The 25,801-nt window shown below is 37.5% G+C and overlaps 1 protein-coding gene across 1 annotated transcript in view; it reads left to right on the plus strand.

Annotated features, from left to right (window-relative positions):
• Nucleotides 1-253: 253 nt before the first annotated feature.
• The window catches only part of SEPTIN7 (septin 7), a gene marked incomplete at its 5' end in the record, with an annotated part of 65,916 nt that continues 40,368 nt past the window's right edge, over nucleotides 254-25,801 (plus strand). Inside the window, 3 exons of the mRNA XM_081996473.1 lie at nucleotides 254-270; nucleotides 1,250-1,268; nucleotides 2,401-2,503. Of these exons, the coding sequence (XP_081852599.1) occupies nucleotides 254-270; nucleotides 1,250-1,268; nucleotides 2,401-2,503 (139 nt within the window). The remainder of the gene's footprint in view (nucleotides 271-1,249; nucleotides 1,269-2,400; nucleotides 2,504-25,801) is intronic.

Below are 25,801 nucleotides of genomic sequence, written 5' to 3' on the forward strand. Positions count from 1 at the left end.
TGGATGTAAATGCTATAGACTTACTTAACAGAGCAAATACACCAAAAATTGCCATCTATTCTTGTTTAGAATTTCATATTCAGCATTCTTAAAGTTCTTAGTAGTAAAACTATCCTAAGTGTGGAGCTGTATACAAAAGGGAAGGGAAGAGAAATAAAAATAATTTAAAACAAGAAGTACATGTAAACCCATTCTTTTATGCAAAAGAAGTATTACCTAGATTTAATGAGTGTGTGAGCTGCTTCTGGTAAGCATGGCGTACATACAAAGGTATGTAGGCATTAAAAGATGCAGGTGGTTGACAAGTGGAACTATAAGGAGTGTCTGACTGTGATTAGATATTTTTTATCTTGTAGGATGAATAGCAATTGCATATCCTTAATAGTTATTAAGGACCTGCACTGTTAAGGAGCTCTCTAATATAAAATTTGATGACCACCTGCATGTCATGCAATATTTCTGAAGCATTGGCTCCTCTTCATGGTTTTAGGTTGTGGTGGATTGTATTCCTCACATGTAGTTGTAGTAATGTAGTAAATAGATGTAGGAAAAGTAAAACAGTCTTTGGATTTTTAAATTCCTGGCTTATTTTTTTTAACCTTTTGAAACGTTTCAGTTGAGACTATTGCTGCACCAAAGGCTGAATTGAAACAAAAAGCACCTTAAAAAAAGTTTCTTGATGACACAAGGCAAACATTCCTACATTTAGGGAAGTAATAATATTTGTTGCATTGTATGTATTTGAACTTGAAACTGCAACGCCTAGCTTTAGCTGGCTATCATTAGATGTTCCTCTCTTATTCTGTGTAAGTTAATGAGTTCAAAGACACTGCCTTTTTTTAAACTTGAAGGAGAATTAATGCAGTGTATTATCACTAAATGAGAACTGATACTAATTTGCAGGAATATCAAATCTATCTTTTTCAAAGTAGTCCTGCTAAGTTTGGACTTTTCAGACTTACTTAAATTTGATGATGGCACCAGTATAATACGTCTTTGTAGTGGTGTGTCATTGCTTGAGAATAATGGTTGGTTTGCCAAATGGACTAATCAGTTCTGTGACTCAAAGCAGAGAGTCAGTTCATTGACTAGTACTTGTTGGCTTGGAAAGAAGCTAGTTCTTCTTTCTTTCAATGCTTTAAAAGGGATAGTGGTTTTATATCCTTGCAAGGAATGTTTGCTTTAATAAAAAAAAAAAATGTAAACTCCAAGAGTTGTTACTCTAATAAGATTATTCTGTCAATTTTAGAAAAAATATCCAAATAAGCGTGAGTCAACCACATACTAAACTTAAATTAACCATATGCTATCCCATACAGAGAAGTTCTGAGGCAATTAATTACTTTTTAGAATTCCTCTAGCCTCTTGAAGATAATCTTAAGGAGGGGCATTTAAACTTGTAGACAGTGCTTCAGCTCTGTGAATGTACATAACTCTTTTAAGCGCTGATCAGATAACAACCTCTCAACTTTGGATGGACATAAAGGCTGAAGCCATTGCTCTATTAGAAACAGTACCTTGTATTGCTTTAAGTAGACAGTTGTCTTGGAAAGTATTTTCAGGTTCTCTTTAAAAGAACTAAACTGTCTTGTCTCATAACACAATCCTCAGAACTGCTGTGATACAAACACATTTCTAAGATTCTGCTGGAAGAGCAGTTTAAAAGTAGCATGGCTGATCTCTGGAGGATCACCGGGTCTAGTTACAGTGAGGAAGAGGCATTTTAAACACCTTAAACATTTTCATTAATGTGGTGAGAAGAAGTAATGGCTAACATCCAGAATTCTCCTCTTTTCATAGTAGGCAATATTGTGAATAACTTCTTCACAGTACGAGGCAATTGAAGTTTTGCCTTTATGGGGGTTTTGTTGCAATGCATGCTGCATTAGTGTAGCTCTAGATCTAGGTTTAACATGAAGGCCTCCAGTTACATGACCCAGAAGTAGAGGGTGTCAAGTTAGTCCCCATCATATTGGGGCAGTAGCCCTATGATTTCCGGGAGTATAGGAAAGCTACAATCATACTACTTGCCTGTATTTCAAATGGGCATTGGAACAAAGTTGATTATATTTCAATCTGTTTGCACTTGTACACTCTTGTGCTTGCTCAGTCATGATGTGGTAATTGTATTTGCTCAAAATACTGCTAACATAGCTAAATTTCTGTGCCAGTCTTTTGGCTATCCAGTAAAAAAAAAATAATAATTTTTTCTTATTTATTGCAGTTCATTGCACTGTCATTGATGTAGACAGGTTGTTGAGAGGTTGGGTAGCTAGCACCTTTCTGCAAATGTGAAAATGAAGTGAACGTTTAAGGAACAACAACAACAAAAAAAATGAGCAAAGTAAGAAGTTACAAGCTTTTTGTTTGACTACTTTTTCTAAATATCTCTTGCCTTAGCAACAGAAGAACCTTGAAGGATATGTGGGATTTGCAAATCTTCCAAATCAAGTTTACCGGAAGTCTGTGAAGAGAGGATTTGAATTCACACTCATGGTAGTAGGTAAGTTTGTTTGTTTTGAGTGGTGATAATTACATTGATGCAGTTCTTAAAATCTGTGAGGATGATCTAAATATGTTTTGCATGATCTCATGAGAAAATACGGATCTTCCCCTTCTAGACTGTTAGATCTAGAGTGTTTAAAAAGAATGTCTGATATGCAAGTAGATAAGGAGGAGGATAAAGAATAAGAACTGTATGGTTCATACAGTCTAAGAAAAAAGTTTGGTGTGGATCTAGTCTAAAATGGGACTTGCAAGTATGACATAATAGAAGTAATTTGAACTTGGACTTTCGTTTGAATAAGAAAATTGAACTGCTTTTACAGTTGAGTCCAACATGGCAAACTGGGATCCAAAAGTAAAGTTGGAATCTTTCCTTGCACATAACCAGGCAGCAGGATCCTGTATATCCTGCACTTCTGTGGCCACAAAATTGTGCTACAAAATCAAAGCTTTAATTTAAACAAACAATTCTAGTTTGTATGGTTGCAAAGAAAACCAAATGTAAACAGTGGATTCCCTATGGACTACAGAGAATGGGAAACTATAGTTAGTATGGATGAGTAATGCCATGCAGAACAGTTCATTTAGGCTTCAGTGATGACCCAATTGTCATCTGTCCTGCTAGAATGTCTGATTTCCCTTTTTTTCTCTCTTTTGAGTACTTGTATGATAGTAAACTGTTTGGTACATTTATGCGTAACTGGTAACATGTATATACTGGATATGTTACCCAGCTTTGACATGCTAATGGTTAAAAAAAAAAAGTGTTTTATAAAAGCCACCTGTCTCTTTGTTGATGTTTACCATTATCTTTTGTAATTGGGCTAGCTTGTAATGTTTTGATGCTTTGTCATCAGTACAGTGGATTTCTTGTACAGTTGTTATGTACATGTAGCATGTAACATAATAGTACTACTGATGGAGTTAGAAATAAGGTCAAATTGGTGAAAACTCATTGTAGATCGCATAATTTTCTTTTTATTATGAAGTGAGTTAGAATTTTAAAATTTGAGGCTTGCTTTTTCCTTTTGGAACTTGATTACAGGTTCCTTTGTAATCTAGCATCCAAGTACATAATTCATTATTTGGTACAAAACTATTTAGTCTTGAATTAAAACTTGGTTTTCAGCTATCTACAGGGAAGAAGGGAGGAGGAAGGGAGGGAACTGTCTTCATAAAGTATTATTCCAGAATGGTGTGTAATTTGTGCTGCCATGTTTCATTCTTGCAAAAAGCAAGTCACTTAAAGCACAAGTAGTAGATCTAGCAATGTATTAGAATTGGAGAAAGTGTGTAAAATTACCTCGGTGTTCTTAACGCTTGCCTGTAGTACAGTTTAATGCAATTGCACTTAGGAGAGAACTGTAGAAAATTGTGACCGTCAAGAGAAAAGTTGGTCCAAAATTAGATTGCAAATGAGATGTTGATCAGAAAATTTTGTTACTAGTTTTACTTCTAATATTTTTGTACTACTAAGACTTGATTCATTTGCATGTGAATTTGTGCCATTGTCTGGGAGTTTACTAGGGGAATTAGCAGTAGTTTTCTAAATTAAAAATGCATCTAATTCTTTCCTTCCAACCCCCAAATATAGAAATCAGATACTTGAAAGTGAGTGTTTAAACAAAATGATGGCTGATGTTTTAGTACTCTTAACATCTGAGGAGAGGAGGAATGGGGGAGAAATAATTTGTTTCAAAGTGCTGTGTCTGTTAATAGTATGCCCTGAAAAATGTCCCTTCTAAATATGAAGATGAAATCGTTAGTGTATTACTGATCACTTCTGTTGGTAAACATTGTAATGTGCAAATTAGATTCTTAGAATTGTAATTATTTATGCTGCATTTATTCTTTGAGATAGTGTACTCTGACTTGGTTTGAGGTCTTCAGCTGACATTTGATAGATAACAGTTCTGTTATAGTAAGTGGAATTATTTATAATCTACTTATTAAAACTTAAAAGTTTATATTATAGTGCTAATCTGTATATGGTCAGTGCTTGGCTGAACAAGAATACTGTATATATCATCTTTTGGAGATAATTGAAAATATTCTCTTGGTCTTTCTACTATAAAGAATTGTGTGTGCATAGCTGCCTTCTACTGTAGATTGCACAATTACTAGTCTCCTGGCTATGCTTTATTTATAGGTACTTAGGTGCCAGTATGTCATCTGTTTGTTCTGAAATTAAAAATGAGAAAAATGCTTTTGTTTGCTGAGCAGGTACAAGGAAGAAAACAAATCATGTTTGGGATCTGCGATCTCTGTGTCCAGCTATTTTCAGGTGTTTGTGAGGCTTTATTGCAGCGAATTCATTTGTATAGAAACTATTTTCCAGTTGTCCTGTTAATCTGGAATTATCATTTAAACTTAATAGATGCACATAGCATGATATCTGGCTTCCTTGTCTTGAAATGTGTAGTATAAAAAGCCGACGGATTAGCGTTTTGGGGGGGGACTTGCCAATACAGCTGTACATCTGAGTTGTAGAAAAAACTCAGTTTGCACTTTAACTATGTAAGATATTTGTCACTGAGGAAGTAGTAAGTACAGCATCCAACAGATCTGACGTTGTTTCCAGTAAGAATTTTTGCAGGGAGACAGATGGGTTTTAGAGAACCTTTCTTGTGCATAAAACATGAATGTACTTCATAAAATGTGTATTCCTCAGGCTGCTGAGTTACTGTTACGGCCCTGGAAATGATGGGGCTGCCCATAGCAGTGTTGTGGTGAAACCACCTTGTGTCCTGCACTTCTATTGTGCCAGTGAAGCTGGAGAGGTGGCTTTTAAATTTGATTGTGCATAAAGCCGAGTAGTTGTTGAATAGCCTAGAGCACAGTTTCTGGAGCAGGTTAAGAACACAGGTGCTCCTTAGCTGAGCTGATCTAAGCTAGTTGGGGGCACTGCTTTGGAAGTGGCTCCGTTTCAGCCATGGGGGCAGTGCTCTGTCCTGTAACTTGCTTTTTGAGTCCGGACTCAGTAAGATTACTTTATTCGAGGCTTAGAATGCTGGTGAAGTCTTTTCTGTAAATATAGTTGCTAATTTCCAGGTGTTCTCATGTTTGTATTAAATGTAACTAATGGGGAAAGTGTTCATGTACTATACACGCATAAATTTAAAAAGTTCGTGTTAAAACATACTTTTCATATTTAGTGCTTTAAGAATCATTGAGTAGTTAACCTTAATAGGAACTGGGACTACTTTAGAATATTTAGCCATAGTAAATGTTACAACACTTTTATCTCATTAACTGTATTTATGCTTTCTGTAAGTTGTATTGTTTCCTTTGGTAGTGTTTCTAAACTTTTCTTAAGAAACTGAAGACTGAGATGGCCTTTTTTTCCCCCTTATTGATCATTTGTCATTAGACATTGTTTTGTCTTTAAAATTTTCTTGAGACCATGAATTTCATATTAGTCATATTCTGAAAGGCTAATCAGTAATTTAAATCAAATCATACTACTTCTGAAATTACTTGGTTTTGTAGAATAAAAATTAACAAGTGCCTCATCTGAGGATAAGACATAAAGTAGGCAAAAAGACTCAGTAAATTGAGCTTCATTCTTGATGCTTTCAAAAGACAACATTTAAATAGTGGTTTAAAGCAACTAATTCTACATCTGAAATATTAAAGCTCACCAGTGGAAGAAATGTCAAATTTACCTTGGTACGCTGCTTCCTTCGTAATCTTGTGTAATCTCTTCAAGTATAAGATAGTTGTTGAAACAATTGAGAACCCCACATAAATATTTGGTCTGTTTGAAATCTAATGTGTAGTCTGTGAGTTTCTCTGCTGTTTAGGTTTTTTGGACTAGAGTACATGTTTAATTAAGTCAGATGCTTAAGAAAAATTCCAGAAATAATACTGCCATGGTTAGTAGCTCACAGTTAAAGAAAATCTTAATTGTGAAATCGTAGTTATGTTTGTTTATTAATATAATTAGACTTGCTTAAGTAGTGGGTGTGTGTTTTTCTTCTAGTGTAATGAGGTGTGGAACAAACAGCTGCTTTTCAGGGTGTATTTTTTTTCTAAACACTGAATCAGGAAATCCCTCTTTTGTTGTTCTTGTATTGAAATTATGCTGGTAATGTGACTTGAACCAACACCTACGTAGATGCAAAGCCATACTTTTTAAAAATTCTTTTCTTCTATAGAATTTATGCACTTAAGAATAATTAGTTGGGGTGGCTTTTCCTAGAGCTATACACTTCAAGGTGTTCAGGCTTCCTGAGCCTTACTAGAGGTTGGACTCTTAAATTTTATTTTATTTTTTTTAAAAAATCATCTGGTTTGCAAGGTGCAGAACACTTACAGTCAAGTGACTTTCCAGAGGACCTTTCTACACAGTTCCTATTTCTTAAACAACTGTTTGGTAGCTTTGACTCTGAAAGCTGTTTTGAAACCTCTACTATAGTAAATTGTCTGTTTTGTTTTCTAATTGTTGCTTTAGCCTTGTAGATAACCTGTAGATTACAACTTAAAGGAAAATGTCATGCAGTGCTGTCATAGTGTTTCATTTGTAATTATATGCACACTCAAATGTTTTGGTTTAAACATGGCTTTTTGGCATGAATGCAGAAGAAAGGGCAGTATTTTGCAAGACTTGAAGTTACGTTAAAGAAAAAGCACACTGATTTTGAAATGCTTTTATTGTTCACTGAAGAAAAACTAGACTGGTTTAATAGCAGTGTCTTCTGATGATGGATCATATTCTGATTAGAATTACCCCCTTCATTTGTTCACTTTCTGGGGCAATTTATTGGTTGGTACCACTGGTTGGCTTGACAGCCTCAAGTTGCTCATAGGTACGTGTTCTTTGGTAGTTTGGTATCTTCCCCCTTTTTTTAAAGCCAGGAACAAAATCATTAAGCATGTGTTGGGAGATGAAGATGAATTAAGTGGGGAAAAAACCCCAGAACAACTGTGAGTAGGCAGTACAATTTAGTAGAAACCATTTTGGGATGTTCCCAGTTTTTGTTCACCTGCTGTGATTTGAAATCCACTTAATTAAGGTTTCTGCAGTGTCCCTACCACTGCAGTGTCTGAGTATATGTTTGGCCTTTGGTGTGACCTTCATATCTGGCTTCTTAGGATCAGTGGAGTATCATTGCCGAGTATTTGTTACCTAACTTTGCCATTATTTTAGAGGCCTCTAGACTCTACTGTCATAAAAATATAGCTTATATTAAAACATGCTTTCTTTTCAACTTACTGGAGGAAAAGAAAAAGTGAGTTCTGACCTTGCAATCAGTTCTTAGCTTCCCTGGGCTATATTGTTGCATTATTGGTTATGGAGCTTTTCCTTGTCTACAGTCAGGTGTGTACACTGGCATACATACCTTAGAAAGAAAAATCTTAAGAAAAAGAATTTAGCAAAGCCTGTTTTCTTCTTGAATGAATCCTGCCTCCATGCTCCTCTTTTCACCTGTAACGTAACTTTCTCAAAATACCTCTTTTTCTCTAATTCACTCATCCTCTGAAGACTGTCACATGTTCTATGCTACCTACCACCTTGGCTGCAGCCCATTTTGAGCTACTTGCACGATGGCTGACTGCCTGTCCGGTACTGCTGTGCCAGGGTTAGAGCCCAGTTAAACAGCACTCTCTCAGTTCTCAGGGTGCCCTTTCTGTAAAGAAAAGTATTAGTTTGGGTTCAGCTGTTGTGTAGCAGATATGGATGGCTCTCTTAGGAAACTAGATTTTTTTTTTTTTTAAAAGAGATTTTAAGTTGCAGGTATTTTGTTGACAGCATTATGAGGTTTCAGTGAAGTACAGAAACAAGAAAGGTTCTGTGAAGAATTTTGTAACCTTAAAAAATAATTTACTGCCTTTCATGTACTAGTTCTGCGGATATGTGTTCTGGCAATGGTATCTACAGAGTATTAAAACTGATAGCTTAATACTTACATGTAACTGATGGGCATGCCAAAGCAAAATATGTTGAATTCAGGAGAATTGGCAGAGCTGAAAATGAAAGGAATAAAAAAACTGGTGGAGCTCAGAATGGAGCCAGGGTATTCCTAGAGACGGATGACACATTCCTCTGGAATAATCTCTATAGATGGAGTAATGCCTTACCAATAGCATATCACTCCTTTTTGTGGAAAGAAGTTGATCAAGGTTTTTGAGAAGGTAGAATAGATTAACTCTGAAGATTTTTCTGTGGAAAAGCAGCAAAGAACTCTTAAAGATCTGGAAGGTCAGTAATCTAACAGTGACTTTACTCGCCTGCAATGCATGATTTTCCACTGAGCTACTTTCAGGTGAGAGCTTGGAAGTACAGATTCATGTGACTGCTCGGCTTTGATTAGAGAATCTTGTCTCGTACTTCTTTTGCTTGTGTGAGTGGGCTTTTCTTCTCTTTCTTTTGTAATGCAACGGAATACAGAGTTTGCAGCATGCTTGCTCTTCTTGCCTCTTTTGTGGTATTTTCCTGTGCCTTTCTCTAGTGTTAGGGAAGGAAACCTGCACAAAATCCAAAACCTGAAGGAGGAAGAGAAAGTTTTTAAAGTGTATTATTGTTGCAACTTACTGAAACTTAATGTATTTGAGCTTATCTAGAAATCATAGCACTTTAAACACTCTCACAAGTTGCTCATAGTGTAGTGGTTTTTAATCACTCAATATGAGGAAAAAACATTTTTTTATTTCAGTGTTTGGTAAGCTCATTTTAAACATTTCCCTCACTGTGCAATAGCATAGACTTGTACTGAAGGATGCTTAAAGAGTCTAATGGCTAGAACTGCAGCTGGTATTTAAAATGATTGCTCTTCAGTTCTTAATTTTTCATTGTTTGCAGCTACAACATTAATTGGAATTGTAGTGCTTACTGGACAACTTTTAAATAGCCTTTGGGGTTTTGGTCAGAGCCTAATTTCTCTTTAAAAATTATTTTTTTCCTTGCAAAGGTTTTTGTGAACCCATAATTTGGCAAAAAGCTGCCTGTAACACAAGTGGCTTTTATTTCTTTAAACAAGTGATGATTCTGTTGGAAACATTTTCTTTTTTTCTATTTCCTTTATCATTTCCTTAAATGTCCCATAACAAATTGTATGAACTCTTTTACTTCTATCTGTATTGAAAAGGGGGTCTCTAATAGTTGAATTAGGGGAATTTCATGAAAACAATCTGACATACTGTGCTGTGCATTTCTTAGGGGTTGTATTCACTGTCTTGTTTTTAAGCCTTGTGGAGTTTTTCAGTACTTACCTACATAATTAATCCTGTCATGGTATTAGTGTGTTCAGGCCAGTTGTAACTTTTGCTGTGTTTCTACCTACATAAATATTTTTGCTCTAGGTGGTTTTTGTTACCCAGTTTTTAATTTTATTCCTAAATAAAGATGTTCTTGCTGATTTTATCCATCTGAATATATGCACACAGGCACACAAACACGCAGTTGCTCTGGTATTTCAGGTATTGTAGTACACTTGTTTGTTATGGTGAGATCAGCATTTGAACCTGGTCCTTATTCCTGTTGCTGACAGGTTTGTAGGTCACAATTTAACTGAAATGAATGAATCTGTTTTTTTGATAGTAGAATAATTAGTCACTACATGATGTTCTGTTTATGCTGTTGTAGATGCTCAGATGTAATAGTGATTAATGTAATATGTGAACTTAAACACATCTTAAGGAAGGTACCAAACTAATGGATACATTCTACCTCTTAAGTTGATTATCAGGCGGCCAACGGTTGATTCTACCTTCAAAAGCCCACATACTGTCCTGAGCTGTTGTGGTGCATTGGTAGGGTGCGAGCTAAATGTTTCACAAATTGTAAGCAATGACCTGTTAGAAGTCACGCTACTACCGTTTCCAGTTCCTTAGCCCTGGATTATCAGATGCAAGTTTACTGCAGGACTGCTTTTGGGGTTATCTTTGCTACAAGCCTGGAGCCAGATTAAAAGTAGTCAGGTTTTTTGTGTAGATAAATATGCTGTAGGACTTGAAAACTGCTTGTCTCTTCCTGCTGGCTGAAAATGTTAGACTTGCCTGCTATATCAAGAAATGCTGACAATTTCATGAATGAATAGGTTAATATCGTAACCAAAGTGATATTCTTGGATGGAGTGTTTGTGGTCTAAACTTGCAATTGTAGTAAAGCCACAGTGACCCATTAAATGTGACTCTTCTGATTCAATATGCATGTTTTCCCTCTGGCTGATTTTGCAATAGTTAGTTCAGATCTTCACTGTGAATCCATTTGAAGCTGTCAAGTTTTGTTCCCTTTTTCCAGTGTTTTCCTGTGTGTATTATGGATATTGGATGCAACTGTTTCATTCTGGTTTTTGAGAGGTTTTCTATTGAGCTTCTGAGCACATTTACTGACACATTAGAGTTTGTACCATACTCTTGTCTACAATTTCTTCTGTGAAAGAGAATGAACATCTTCCAAGAAGAATTTTTTCTCAGTTCTACTCTGGTGTTGTAGTCTGTTTTTTCCAGTCATTTACCATAATATAATACTTAAGGTAGAATATTTAGACTTATCAGTGGTTGGAGGAGAGAAAGCCTGCTGAAGCTGACTGTTCCATCAGATCAGTTTTTCTGTTTGAGTTCTTGTCAGCCTTTACTTCCATTCCAGTTTTTCACTGTAGGTAGTTTTGTTATGCATACCAAGAAAACAAATTTAAGAACTCATATACTGTGTCTTGGAATGGTGCTGAGTTTCTGTCAGTGTTGATATAAACTGTATTAAGTGTGTAATGATGCCATTCAACATAGTTCCTTCCCTCTGTTGACCTTGAAGTGAAAGTTTTTTGGAGGGTCTTGACTTCCTAATTTCACAAGTAGTTCTGGCTTTGTATCACTAAAGTTTTAACTTCTGTTACCGATGAAGCTTTAAGTTAGAAATTATGCTGACATCTTACAACAAAACTATAAGCGTGTCAAAGCTAGTGCAAAGTACATCATTCAGATTATTCTGTTCATGAAACTTCTGCGGTGAAGGCTGAACGAGTGTTTTCACGGGGCAGAAGGGCAGAAATGGTCTGCAATTTAAGGGAATTAAACTCTTGGCCTTCCAGAATGAGAAGCAATGCAGTGGAAGGACACGAATAAATGTGGGCCAGATAAGGACAGCAAATGTCAGTTCTAACAGCATCTGGCTCTGATATTTTACTTCTTGGCATGTATAAAGTGCTGCTGATTTCTGCGTAAGGTGACAGCTTGCTTATTTGTAAAGTCTGTAACATTCTCTAACTGCAAACAGCAGTGCTTTTTAAAACAGCAATTTTGCAGTCTGAAGTAGTCATATATAAAGTTTTGCATTTATGGGCTAATTCTGAATCTTGGGTCCATTTTCTATTGCTAAGTCAGTTAAAAAATAGTAATTCAGTGGTGTAAAAGCAGTTGTTGGATGTCTGTGGAGCACTTTGCAGTACGTGCTAATGAGCATTGTGTTAAAATGAGGAACTGTGAAACAAACTACTGCTGAAAAATGTAATTATCAGATAAGCAGTTGGTGACGCTTGATAAGCTCGAATGGCATGGAGCAACAAAGGGAATTCATTGCACGTATGCATCGATTATTATTACTGCCTTGGTCCACATTGCCCATGTCTTGGATCTTTCAAGATAGAAATACTGTGCTTTGTATTCAAAAGCATGGTAGGGAACCACATGTTTTAGAAGCGACATCAATCTTAAGCTTGTTCCAGTGTTTTGGAACTTGCTGTTCTTGATCTAGTCTCATTTAAGGCCTGTATTTTTTGACCTTAAACGTTTCTTGCCAGTGATACAACAAAGTGTTACGTTGTTCTGCTGTGACGGAAATACCTGTTATCAAGGGTCTGTTTGTTGCCAGTCAGACTAACAGTTCACTACATTAAAGAACTTGAACTATTAAACCAAAAGTAGTTGGATTTCTATTCTTTTGGAATAATCTGATTTTTGTTACAAATGAGGTGATCTCAGGAATATTCTGACGTTGTCTCATGAAAGATGCAAATGGTTCACCTGTCATATAATACTCTAGTAGAGAGCTAGTTGAGCTTTCATCTCTAAGTATCTCCTCTAACGCTATGATGTACATTTGTAAAACATTTACTTTGTAGTAAACTGTGATCCATTAATTTGCCTTCACATCTACATGATTTTTTATGATGAGGAGATATTGTTAAAAGTTTGTCCCATGCTGCAGTTAAAAGGGAGGTGTAGGTTTTCTGAGAGTAAACTTTTTTGTTTGTCTTGAAAGTCATCAGTTCTCTTTTACCATCTGTTCTTCCTTGGTTTAAGATATGAAAAAGTTTATTATCAGTTTCTGTTTATTTTTGCTTCACTGGTTTCCTTATTAGCTATTTACAGCTGCCAGTGATGAAAAGGATTTGGTTTGTTTTCTTTAACACCCAGAAAATGCTTTACATGACAAATGGCACAGTCTGTCAAAGAGGCCTTTGAGCAATTAATTAATACTCTGAAGTAAAAATACCATTGTCTTCATGTAGAATGGCACAAGTAAATAACAGGACCTCATTAAATAACCTGAAGACAAACTTGACTCTGAACATCAGTTTTCTTGGGTCTTTGATAATGTGTGATGGTGTTTTGCTTAATGACCTATGGAGAGGTTAGCAAGATAAAATAGTGTTCAAGTTTAATTGTAATTATTTTTAGGGGGATATCCCTTCCGAACTTAACTAAATTTTGGTTACCGTAATTCTAATCTTCTATCTCCAGGCTTCTGGCAAAAGGCTCAGGGAGTACAGAAACCTTTGAGATGGTGGCACAAGTTTGTGGCTAACCATTCTTCTCTGCTCCCAGCAACAGAACTGAAGTTGTGAGAAGAAATTACACCACCTCTTTGTAGACGTTTAGTGTATGGTACTGCTTGCTCTGAAAATGCCAAAAGTAACTCTGTTAGTATGAGTCTTCTGATGTAAAAAGCAATAGTGTTAAATAAAATCCTAACCACCTTGTTTCCATGTACTCTGAAGCCTGCATGAGGAGACTAATATGGGGGTTAGCCTGAGTGGGATGAGTGAAGCTTCTTGTCCCACAACCCAAGTATGTTCCACAGCACTACCATTTGTGGCCTGTTGATTAACTTTAGTGAAAGCCTAATGAGGTCAGACCTTGAAGAGCATGATCTCGCCTGCTGCACCAAATCGCCTCCTGTGTGTAGATTTCTGTATCAATAAAAATAGCATTTTGCATTCACTTGTTTTGTGAATGTTTTGGTTTTCCATTTTTATTCTTTTATGGTCTGGTGTGCTTACAGTATGTAAAATTTTTATTTGAACGATTATTTCAAGGGTGTATTTTCTCTCCTACTCCTTCCTGCGTAACTGAGGCTAAAAAATTAAATCAATTACCACTGCAGGGAAGTGTCTTCTATTATTGATTTTGCAAAATCAATACCTGCTTCTGCTACAATCCAGGTAGAGGTTAATCCAATAATGCGTGTTACTTATTAATTCACGTAACAGACTAACACAGTCTAGCAGTTAGAAAACTAAATCCATATTCTTGTGAGGAAATACACACTGTGCTTCTGAAATACAGTTCTTGCTCTGTACACTTTGGTCCTTTTACCTCCTGTTGTTGAACTGTTTAATAGTGAGGTCACTCTATGATCAAACATTTTTAGTGACTCAAACATTTTTAGCCTCAAGTTGAGACTTGGCTGATTGGGCCAGATTTTACTGTGAAGTATTCCTTGAATTGGAAGAATTTGGCTTGAATTATCAGAGCTATATCAGTCTATACAATAAGTAAAAGGATGTGATTTTTATAGTTAGACTATGGTTTTAACTGAGGGCAGTGTCCAAATTTTTATTTGACTCTGAATTTATCTGCCATGGTCAAGTTATATCAAATGGCAAGCATTCAGGGAACTGAATAAAATAAAACTGACTCGGAAGACGCACTTGACAAACTTTGTACATACTTAGACTGTTTGAGGTTCCACTCAAAAAACAGCTTCTGCTTTAAGTAACAAAAACCCCATTTGTTCTACAACTAATTGCAAAACATTTTTATACACCTGTCTTAATTAGAAAGGAGTTGATACCTACAAGTTCAAAAAATCAACTGTACTATATAATCAACAGAAAAACTTCTAGGCAGTATATATATATATTTTCATGTCCCTCAGTTTTGGCACTTTTCTGAAGTTTTCTCTCTGTCTTTTTTTAAAAATAAACTTAATTTCTTAGAAGTAATTTCCTTTTCGGGCACAATGTAGAATGCTTGTCCTGGTTTCAGCCAGGATAGAGCTGGTTTTCCTCACAGAAGCTAGTGTGAGACTGTGTTTTGGATTTGGGATGAGGAACTGTTGATAATGTGCTGATGTTTTGGGTTGTTGCTGAGCCGTCAAGGACAGTCCAGCTTCTTGTGCTGGCCGGCCAGCAAGCAGGCTGGGGGTGCACGGGGAGCTGGGAGGGGGGACAGCCGGGACAGCTGACCCAGACTGGCCAAAGAGATATTCCCTACCATATGACGTCATGCCCAGTACATAAACTGGAGTTGGCCGGGGGGGGCGGAAATCGCTGCTCGGGGACGGGCTGTCGATCACGGGGTGGTGAGCAATTGCTGTATTGGGCATCACTTGTTCTTATACATTCCTTTGTTGGTATTATCATTATTGTTCCCTTCTTTCTTTCTGTCCTATTAAACCGTGTTTATCTCAACCCACGAGGTTTTTCCTAATTCTCTCCCCCGTCCCGCTGTGGGAGGGAGAGTGAGCGAGCGGCTGCGTGGTGCTTAGTTGCCGGCTGGGGCTAAACCACGACAATGCTGTAATTGTATTTTCTAATGCCTATTAAATTGTGTTCGAGTGACTGACTGAGACCAAGCAAGGATACAGACAGCAGGATAAGTAGAAAATACAGGAAATCAGGAGGAGGAAGATCAGCATAATGACAGTAGCTGAAATGATGACATGATAGTAATTTGGAGAAAACAGATGTCTGTAAAGATGGGTGAAGAGGTCTCCAGTTGCATGCCTCTTACAGTTTCTTGACTGTGCATCAGTAGAGCTTTTTTAAAAGGCTTCACAGTAGCCCTCCTGCTAATAAATGTTAAGCAGCCATTTCTTGCTCAGTTTGACTAGCTGAAGTCGGTGCCTTTGTTTACTGAGAAATAAATTTTGAGTTTTAATAGCATCAGGGCCTGACTGTAGATGATGCTTATGTTCTCGTTTACTATTTGTAACTTCCACAAGCACATGTTGTTAAGAGGTCAAAATGATCTATCAACTAGCACCATAAACTTTGGGAGATAAATGGTATTTCAAGGAAACATCACTGCTTGCTTGCATGTATTTTTACAGAATCATGGAATAGTTCAGGTTGGAAGGAATCTCTCAAAGTTGTCTGGTTCAGGCTCTGTTCACAGCACTTTCATGTGCTTTTTCTTGAGAATCTGCTTTTGTCAGGTGGAGGATATTGGGTTAAAATAAGCTAGGTCCCATTTTGAAGTCACAGTTGATGACATTTTATGAACGTTTCAGGAAGGTGCTGATATGAAGCATTTGGTCAAACTACAGATTTTAAGTTCTGTACATAGCTTTTACTGAAAAGGCTTACTGAATTCTTTTAAAATGTTAGTGAGCAATTGTCTGACTTTATGTTGATGCTGAAAGAGCAGTTGTGTTTCAGGATAGATTTTTTTTTTTATTTTTCCACGTACTTGGGGTCACACTTGATACTGGAGTTTTCTGAAAGGTCTTTTGTATGTTACCTATGACTACGTAATATCTGGGCAAGCATATAGGTTTTCAGTGGAGGAAGGCAAGGAGAAAGCAAAATCCTGAGTTTCTGCACAATGTTGATTCATTTTTCTATAGGTTTTTCTATTGCTGTAGACTGCTCTTTGGAAAGCAATGGGTCAAATGCAATGGGTCAAATGAAGTAGAGTTCAGGAAGATAGAAGATGTTGTTGGCAGTTTGAAAGGACTCTGAAATCTTTGTGAATCTAATACCCTTTCGATTTTTTCCTCTGGCTAAATTTGTGTCCAGCATGCTTTGCAGTTGCTAATCAGGTGAAGTTCAGCCATTTTCAGTTTCTCATTAACCAGATACTGTGAATATTTTATTAAAAAGTATTTTTTTAACCAATACGTAATATCTGGGCAAGCATATAGGTTTTCAGTGGAGGAAGGCAAGGAGAAAGCAAAATCCTGAGTTTCTGCACAATGTTGATTCATTTTTCTATAGGTTTTTTTATTGCTGTAGACTGCTCTTTGGAAAGCAATGGGTCAAATGCAACAGGACTATCCTGCTGATGTTCACTGCACAGTCGTATTTTAATACTGTAGGTATGGTAGAGCATGCACATGTCTTATTGAATAAATTAATGTATACAGTGGTCTGGTATCTGTTGCATTCTTGTGCTTCTGATGAAAGATAGGCTCTTCAATCTGGTCATTAAAATTACTAGACAAATGTTTCTGTCAAATCAGTTTGTGATGTTAACTTAACAGTCCAAGCATTTTCAGAGACAGACATAATTTAGAAACTCATCATACGGATGAGATGCTGCATGGGAGGCTTTACTATTCAGCTTTCTCATTTTACCATTTAGGCAGTTTCATTTTGCCTCAAAAAAGGCTGAACTACAAAAATGCTTTTATACTGTTTCAACCAGAAGTAGAGTTCAGGAAGATAGAAGATGTTGTTGGCAGTTTGAAAGGACTCTGAAATCTTTGTGAATCTAATACCCTTTCGATTTTTTCCTCTGGCTAAATTTGTGTCCAGCATGCTTTGCAGTTGCTAATCAGGTGAAGTTCAGCCATTTTCAGTTTCTCATTAACCAGATACTGTGAATATTTTATTAAAAAGTATTTTTTTAACCAAAGACTAAATAGGGCTGCCTCAGATAGAAACTAGTGTTCAATTGAATATACTGACAGTTCTTATTTGAATGACACTAATTTACGCGATAGATGTCATCTGTGTGGACTTCTGTAAGGCCTTTAACAGTCCCCTACTACATCCTTCTCTCTCAGTTGGAGAGATACAGATTTGATGGGTGGACCGTTGGGTGGATGAGGAAATGGTTGGATGATCTCATCCAGAGGGTAGTGGTCAACAGCTCAATGTCCAGATGGAGATTGGTGATGAGCGGTGTCCCTCAGGGGTCCATATTGGGACCACTAGTCTTTGATATCTTCATCAATGACATAGACAGTGGGTTGAGGGCACCCTCAGCAAGTTTGCAGATGACAGCAAGCTGAGTGGTGCAGTTGACATGCCTGAGGGACAGGATGCCATCCAGAGGGACCTGGAAAAGCTTGAGGAATGGGCCCATGTGAACGTTATGAAGTTCAACAAGACCCAATGCACGGTCCTTCACCTGGGTTGGGGCAACTCTCTGTATCAATATAGGCTAGGGGATGAAGGGATCGAGAGCAGCTCTGCTGAGAAGGACTTGGGGGTACTGGTGGATGAAAAGCTGGACGTGAGCTGACAAGGTGCACTTCTAGCCCAGAAGGCCAACCGTGTCCTGGGCTGCATGAAGAAGTGTGGCCAGCAGGTCAAATGAGGTGATTCTGCCCCTCTGCTCTGATGGGACCTCAGCTGGGGTACTGCATCCAGCTCTGGAGCCCTCAGCACAGGGAAGACATGGACCTGTTGGGCCAGGTCCAGAGGAGGGCCACAAAAATGATCAGAGGGATGGAACACCTCTCCTGTGAGGACAGGCTGAGAGAGTTGGAGTTGTTCAGCCTGGAGAAGAGAAGGCTCTGGGGACGTGTTACTGCAGCCTTCCAGTAATTAAAGGGGGCTTCTAAGAAAGATGGGGGCAGACTTTTTAGCTGGGCCTGTAGCAACAGGACAAGGGATAATGGTTTTAAACTAAGAGAGGGTAGATTTAGACTAGCTATAAGGAAGAACTTTTTCACAGTGAGGGTGGTGAAACACTGGAGCAGGTTGTCCAGAGGGGTGGTAGATGTCCCATCCCTGGAAACATTGAAGATGAGGTTGGATGGGGCTCTGATCAAGCTGATTTAGTTGAAGATGTTCCTGCTTATAGCTGGGGAATTGGACTAGATGACATTTAAAGGTCCCTTCCAACCCAAACTATTCTATGATTCTATGCATTTGAATACATAGAGTGTGAAGACCTTTGCCCATGTATATCTTTTGTAGTAAACTGTTAAATGATCATTAATTACAATTAATGAGTAAAACTGTAGCTGATTAACTTACTCCTTTAGCTTTTTAAAACTGGTATGTTATTGCATCATTTTTTGTGCCACTGGAAAGCAGGGCAAGGAAGGCTTTCCTATTATGAGTAAGTAAGATGAGCTGATGGCAGATGCAGAGAATTTTTTTGGCGTATTCAAATAAGGTTATGTTTGACAACATTGTGTATTTACCAGTTTCCTTAACTGACTGCTGCTGTCAGCTTAAAGTAAAATCAATTTCATTAATGTTGAATATGATTAATATGTAAATAGTTTATTACAATGAAATAATGAAAAGAACCCCAGCAACTATGCTTCATTAAAGATGTTGTGTTCTTTACTTGTTTGCATGTTTCTTTAATTTAGATTTTTAGGTTTAATTTAGATTTTTAGGTTTAATTTAGATACATCTTTCTAAGGTTAAGTTATCCTCGACTTGCCAAATGCAAAACTAAGCACTAAGGTTAGGCCTCTAGCCTCAGCAAAGATGAATCCTTACTGGCTCCATTTTGTGGTTTTAGGGAGGCATTTCATAACTTGTTCTATGTGCTGTTCCTATTTGTGCTTTATGGAATGTTCCCTCTTGAGAAGTTACCCTCTCCCTGGCTGAGTGGTTAAAGGCCTAACTTGCTTTTTCATCCACCTCCTTGGCTGTGGAACTTTTAATTCTCCAGAACCACCTTCCCTATCCAATCAAATAAAATGGTGGGATTTTTTTTGGTTTTGCGTTTTTCTTTTTTTGTAGGCTTTTAATAAGGAGGAGAAAGCTGCTTGCCAATTGTCCAGCTACTGAGAACTAGACCTTTGCAGATATACTAGACGAGTCAGTACTTCCTAGAAGAAACATCACACCTTTTTAAAAGCTGTTTGGTTTTTTCAGGTAGACACGTTGTTCTAACACCACCCATTGTCAATGTACTTTAGACGAAGCTTGAGGCTGGCTCTTGCTGTATAAGAGTTTGAGAGCCTCTAGCACTTTTAACTCTACCAAAAAGAAAGAAGATTAACTTTGACACAGTTAGAAATATTTCAGACTATGGTATCTTTTAAAGAGGTGGGTGTATATGCCAAATTTAGGTTGGCAGTAATTGCTGTATATTTCCTCTCCTGAGAATTCTCCCCATGAAGTACCTATCTTTAAAATACCTGTTTTTTCACATGAGATATTTCTGGTGCATATACTAGTACTGACAGTATTGTCTGAGTGACATGAACACCTCAATAAATGTTACCTATCTATTTATGTAGGCATAAATACACAGCTTCTCTCACTTGTAATGAAATGCAGTCTCAATTTGCTGTGTAAGATTTCCCCACTCTCCTTGGCTTTTTATATAAAGCCTCTTCATAGCTGAAGTTTTATGATAGGTTTTGTTACACATAGAGCAAAAGGATTTAAAAAAACTCATCTGGGTTTTCTTGAGACAGTGAGAAGCTTTTAAATGAGGTGCCTTTTAAAAAAAAAAAACAAAAAACAAAACCCAAAACCCAGGAGAAATAAACAACTGAGAAATGTTTATTTCCCAGTTAAGAAGACTTAAGTTAACTAAAAAGGCTATCTTGTTTCTGTAGATGATCACATATGACTTTTTAGTTGTGCCTTGATTTTGTTTATGCTTCTGAGAATGGAAGATCAAGGGCCATATTTTACATACCTTTCTACCTGTTCTGTTCAAGCTGCTGTGTCATAGTGGCACTGTTGAATACATTTAGCTACATCCTTTCATGTCCAGTGAATTGCAGAGATCTTGCTTCTCATGTTTCTGGCTGCAGCTCTTCTGTTGATGTACTTTGGACCCCTTTGGGAGGTTTTTTATTACTTACTGTTCAGAAACATCTTTAGCTCTTTCCGTATATTCTAACAAAGTGACTACGTACGTCAAAACATACGTGTAGCTTCAGAGTTGTCTGCTTCTAGAAGCAAGCAAAAACTGTGGTTCTTGAAGCTATTCTGGGAGAAAGTGAGGACTTGATAAGCTGGGTGGGAAAGTGCTGAAAGGGAAGGTGAAAACGGAAGACAAAGGAAACTTCTTGTATTGCTGCTTAGTCTTGAGATGTATAATTTTGATTTGCAAAAATAATTGGTAATTGAATTTCCATGGATAAAAAGGTGGAAAAATGCAACTGATATTCCTGTTGTGTGCTGCCCTTTCGGTTCGAATCCTATGATTCGGATTTAGCACTAGTTGCTGCTGAAGAAGTGGAAACCGTGGCTCTCTGGTGGTAAGGTAGGCAGGGACTGCAGAGAGCTGTGGTTCATGGAGAAGTTTCCTTGGTCAGATCTGCTAACAAAGGTGAATTGCTGTTCTGCCTCTTGCAATATGCCATGAGAGGTTATCAGACGGTACCCTGCTACCCACAAGGACTTCTCTTATCAAAAATCTGCTGAATACCACAGCTTTTTGTGATCTTAGAGGTCTTTTCCAACTTTAATGATTCTATGATTCTTTTGAGGTGACTGAAGCCCTTGCCAATAAGGGTAAGAAGACACATTGGAATCATGAGTGAGGTAGCGTTTCCCTAAAAGGTTAGGATGAATGAACTGCTGCTTAAGACAGTTTGTTACAAAGCAGATCTTTTAGGGTTGGCTTCTTGTCTGGCAGTCTGAGTCAAGTGGGTACTGTGCCTGGGACATTGTGCATAGACAATGTTCAGGATGAGTGCAATTGCCAGTGTTCCACTTAAGGTTTTGGAATTGATCTGAATATTGTGTAATAGAGTCTTTTTATAAGCATATGTTCTTCTCCATACCTCTTTCATGAGATTTTTTTTGCCCTTTTTGTTACATGTGAGCTCATTGGGTGTTTCCTCTCGAAGGCTTAAATGTGTGTTGGTCCTGCCCTTTCTGTCATCAAAGTATCACTAAATACATGCGGTAATCTGCTGGGTAACTTTTTTTTCCCCGACTTATGTGATTCATGTCTAACAAGGACAGGCACCTTAAACATTAAGTGCAGAATTAATTCTTGCACTTACGTGCTGGTCCATTTCTTCATGGTCTGAATCATGCTATGGGTCTATTGAATACTGCCTTTCTGAAGGGTTTTCTCACTTTTTGCCTTGTAGCTTGTTAAGAAGCTGGATGGGTTTACTGGCTTCAAAGGGTGTTTGGCATAACACTTTAATCTGAAGTCTCCATCTCAAACTATAGATCATAATAAATCATCTGCATCCAGAAGAGGAGAACATACTGGTTTTCCTTTAAGAGTCCGGTATGACTGTAAAGAATGCAAAAGAATACATGGAAGCTATTAAGCTCTTTGCCGCCTTCAGCTATTTTGAGACATTTGATTTCACTCTAAGCTAGTTAGAGACCTTCAGTATAGGAATATAGATTTTATATTTTTTTCATAGACAAAACCTGGATGTGGAAATTATGATTCTCTGTTTTGGCTAGTTTTGTAAGAGTCTTGCAAAGTAGCAAAGAAAACTTTGACTACTTCATATGAAAAAAAAGTTCCCAACAAAGTAAAAGTTTTGCCAAAATGCATTAGAATTTTATCTTTTATTTGTGTATATAAGTTGTGTAATGCTGTTTTTGAAAGGTGGTATGGGGATTTTTGTTTTACCACGTCTGTATTCCCTGTTGGCCATATTTGAGTTTATGCATAGTGACTATGACTTGTACTATGTTGATAACTACTCAAGCTTGTCGAAACTACTCTAGCTTGCCTTTCAGAACAGGCTTCTTAATATCTCTGTTCCAAGCCTGCTAATTAGTAGCTAGCATTGGTCATAAGTCAAAACTAAGCACTGTCTGTGCATGCTATGAGCAGGGTGAATTAATATAGCTTTCCATCTTGTTACATATGTGTTTTTCTTGGCACTTTTTGTTTGAGGGTATATGAAATGTAGTAGTTTAATGTAGATCCTTCTCGATTAAACATACTGAAATTCTAAAATAGTATTTTAGCTATGCTTTGGGTCCAGTAGTGGATTTGGAAAGTGAGTGAAAGAGAGAGGGACAGCTTTAAAGCTGCAGTGGTGTGGGGTTTTTTGGCTTTGTTTTTCACTAATATTGATTTATTTAGTTTTACAGAAAGCTCGTATGCAAAAAGGTTCTCAAATACATTGGTTTTTTATGAAGTGTTAAGAGATCTGGCTATAATAACAGATTCCAGGTAGGAGTATGTTTCCTATGTATACTGTACCATCCTTCATTTTCAGAACTGTGAGGACGGAGATTGCCTTAAGTTTCCTCCCCTATGATCCAAAGTTGCTAAATTAATTTTCTGGTAAGACGTTCATGTATACTTGCCAAAACACTACTCAAAATAGTCTAACCATATTCTTCAGCTTGTTGCTGCCTGGGTCAACGGACTAATGTTAGAATTGTAAATAAAATGTATTCAGTGGGTTATGAAATCTCTGAGAGTAGAAGTGTGGTTGCAAAAATTGTATGGTTTTACCTAGGCTATTTCAGGTTTGTTTTCTTGGGCGGGATTCCAGAATAGAAGGTTAAGAGAACTAATTTCTAGTCCCTATTTCATAGTGGAGTGAACTAGTTGTTCCCAATAATTATATTCCACTTCCAAGGTACCACCATTATTATAATTTTCAGCTTTGACTCTGGAAGGGGGAGCATCTTTGCTATTCTGCGTGAATAGCGCCTTTGGTGGCAAACCACCACTGTGTTTTGGTGGGGTCAGTGAGAGTGTTTCTTGACTCTATGGGGGCTGCTTTAGATAGTCTGAGGAGATGAGGACCAGAAAGTACTGCTCAGCTGTAGAGGAAATGATGCTTTTGCTCTTGAAGGGAAAAGGAGTATACAGAGCCTTGCTGTTGGTCTGTCTAAGGAAGCTGGAGTCCAAAAGCATTAATACAGATGTATGTGAAATGTAATATATGGAAAAAACTGTTTTGGGTGTGTTACTGTCTTGGTTGAACAAAAGCTTACTTCCTCACTCCCATCCCAGGGTGTGGGGAGACAGACCCTGAAGTTTTGAGGAAAAGGGGAGAAGGGAAGTTTGTTTCCTTTTCTGGACTGAATATAAATTATATCCCTATAATTGGATAGTTTATCTGGGAAAAAGCTTTTAGGTAACTAAGGCCAGCAGTGATCATGCGAAGGAGCCTTCTGAGACTGGGGAAGTATTCTGTGTTCAGATTTTAAAATTAGTGCTTTTATAGCCTAACTCAGGATTGTAGATGTCTCTGTAAAGTATCAGTGCTGTTTTTTCCCCCATACCTTTTGTCTGGCACCAAGACACTTGTTCTCCATTATGGGTGGAAGACACAGTGATCATACTGCCTGTTGTCAGATCCCTTTTACTCCACCACCTGACTAGATGACGCTGGGGCCTCTTGAAGATTTTCAAAGGGTCAAAGTCAAAGACTAGAAATGTCATGTAATTATACAGACACTGTTTTTGCAAAATTTTTGTAGGATTGCTTAGCTTTCTCTCCCTGGGGGGCAATATAACTAAGCTTTTTTCTATTCTACAGTTGGTGTTAGTTGGCTGATTAGTTAGTGCAAGTGTTACTGGCTGGCAAGTGTCACTTGTGTTTCTGGCCTGGTGAAACAGTGCGCTAAGTGGTCGCATCTACAAGGCAGTTCTAGCTCTGATCTTAATTCCAATTTTGAAGTGAATCTCCCAATTGTTCCTATGTACTGGGCTTTCATTCCCATTGTGGGGCAGTTTGGCAGCATGTGAACTCAATTTCTTTCAGAAGAAATACTAAATCAGGAGATTATGTCTAGGATTACAGCTAATAGGGTCCACTTGCTAATTAGCATTTGGTCCTCCTGCCTTGAGGCTTATGCTGAGGAGGCTTTTCAGGAAGCCAAAGAGAGAGGCAAGAGAGCTGAAAGAGGAACCCGTGCTAACTGCCTGGTAGGAAGTGATGGCCACTGGTGTCTAGAAAACCAAACTTGCTTCTGCCAGTTGTGGAACAACTTGTACAATAATAATACATAAAATTTATAAACATTTTTGTAAGTATCTACTTGCAATTAAGCCTGTATTAACTGTTTACAAATTAAGACAATTTTTCTGAGCATAGCTGTTATTCCAGTAAAAGTGTGAACGTGGCCTTAGGTGTAGCCAAGTCTTAGTTGGTTCCTGTAGTACAACCTTTTATGCAAACGTTTGGCTTTTCTTGTATGTAGGAAGTAGTTCATATTTTCTGTGAAGTGATGCTGATTTCTTTAAAAGGAGAAAAAGAAGCAAGGTGCTTGGTAGCAAGTTTTAGAAGTCTGAGGGGTTTTGTGTGTAGAAACTCTGAGAATCCATAAAAGCACATGGCATATTTAATGTACAGGCTGTAAGCTGTGACTTAAACATTTCAAGTTAAATTGAATTAGCCAGAGTAGTTCTGAAAGCTTTTTACTGATAGATTGCTTTGTCAACTGTTGCAAACTTGTCAGCAGTAAAAACTTCAAGTTTGTTCATCTTAATGCCCTAAATGTCGAGGTATTTAGCATAGACAGGTAGCACTTGAGGCTCTGCAGTGGGCTTGCTGTATTTGCTTTTCCTAATGAGGAAATTAGCAGATAGTCCTGTTTCCTCTTTGATTGATTTTTGGTTTTTTTTTAATTATCCCCTGCTCATTCGTTCACATTTGTGACCTTTGAAGATGGTCAGTTAAGCATGTAGAAGCACACAGGACTGTAGATATGGTATGCCTGTTAGTAGACTACAGGGGCTTACAAATGTTTGCTGAATAAAGGACAATAGTTGTAATCTTTAAGGTCAGGAAATTGATACTAACTGTGAAATCTCTTTAAAATCTGTTTGGTAATAAAGATGTGACCAATTTTTTTGGTGCTTTTATACAAATGCTGTGAAATCAATGTAGCTTTGAGCCAATCTGAACAGATTTAAAATACCAAATCTGATGCTAAAAAGTATCTTCTTTCTGCTATCAGAGGCACTATAGCTGAAAATGACCTTTATATTTCTTCCTGTGCTGCAGACGTTATGTTGTCTGATCACTTTAAAGATCTTAATGTAGCTCTTTATGGGCTATTTATATTTAAATAAATAAATAATAATTTTTAAAAAAATCTATACTTTGGGACTGGAAGAAGCTGTCCACATCACTTTATGTGGTGTTCTTCAGTCATGGTAACTAGCCCTTTTAATCATTGCAATTAAGCCTTTCAAATTAAAAAACAGTTACTCCTGCCCCCTTTATGTCCCCCAACCCCAAACCAACCCCAAA

Source organism: Phaethon aethereus (genome assembly GCF_964289735.1).
Source record: "Phaethon aethereus genome assembly, chromosome: 2".
Lineage (NCBI taxonomy): Eukaryota > Metazoa > Chordata > Aves > Phaethontiformes > Phaethontidae > Phaethon > Phaethon aethereus.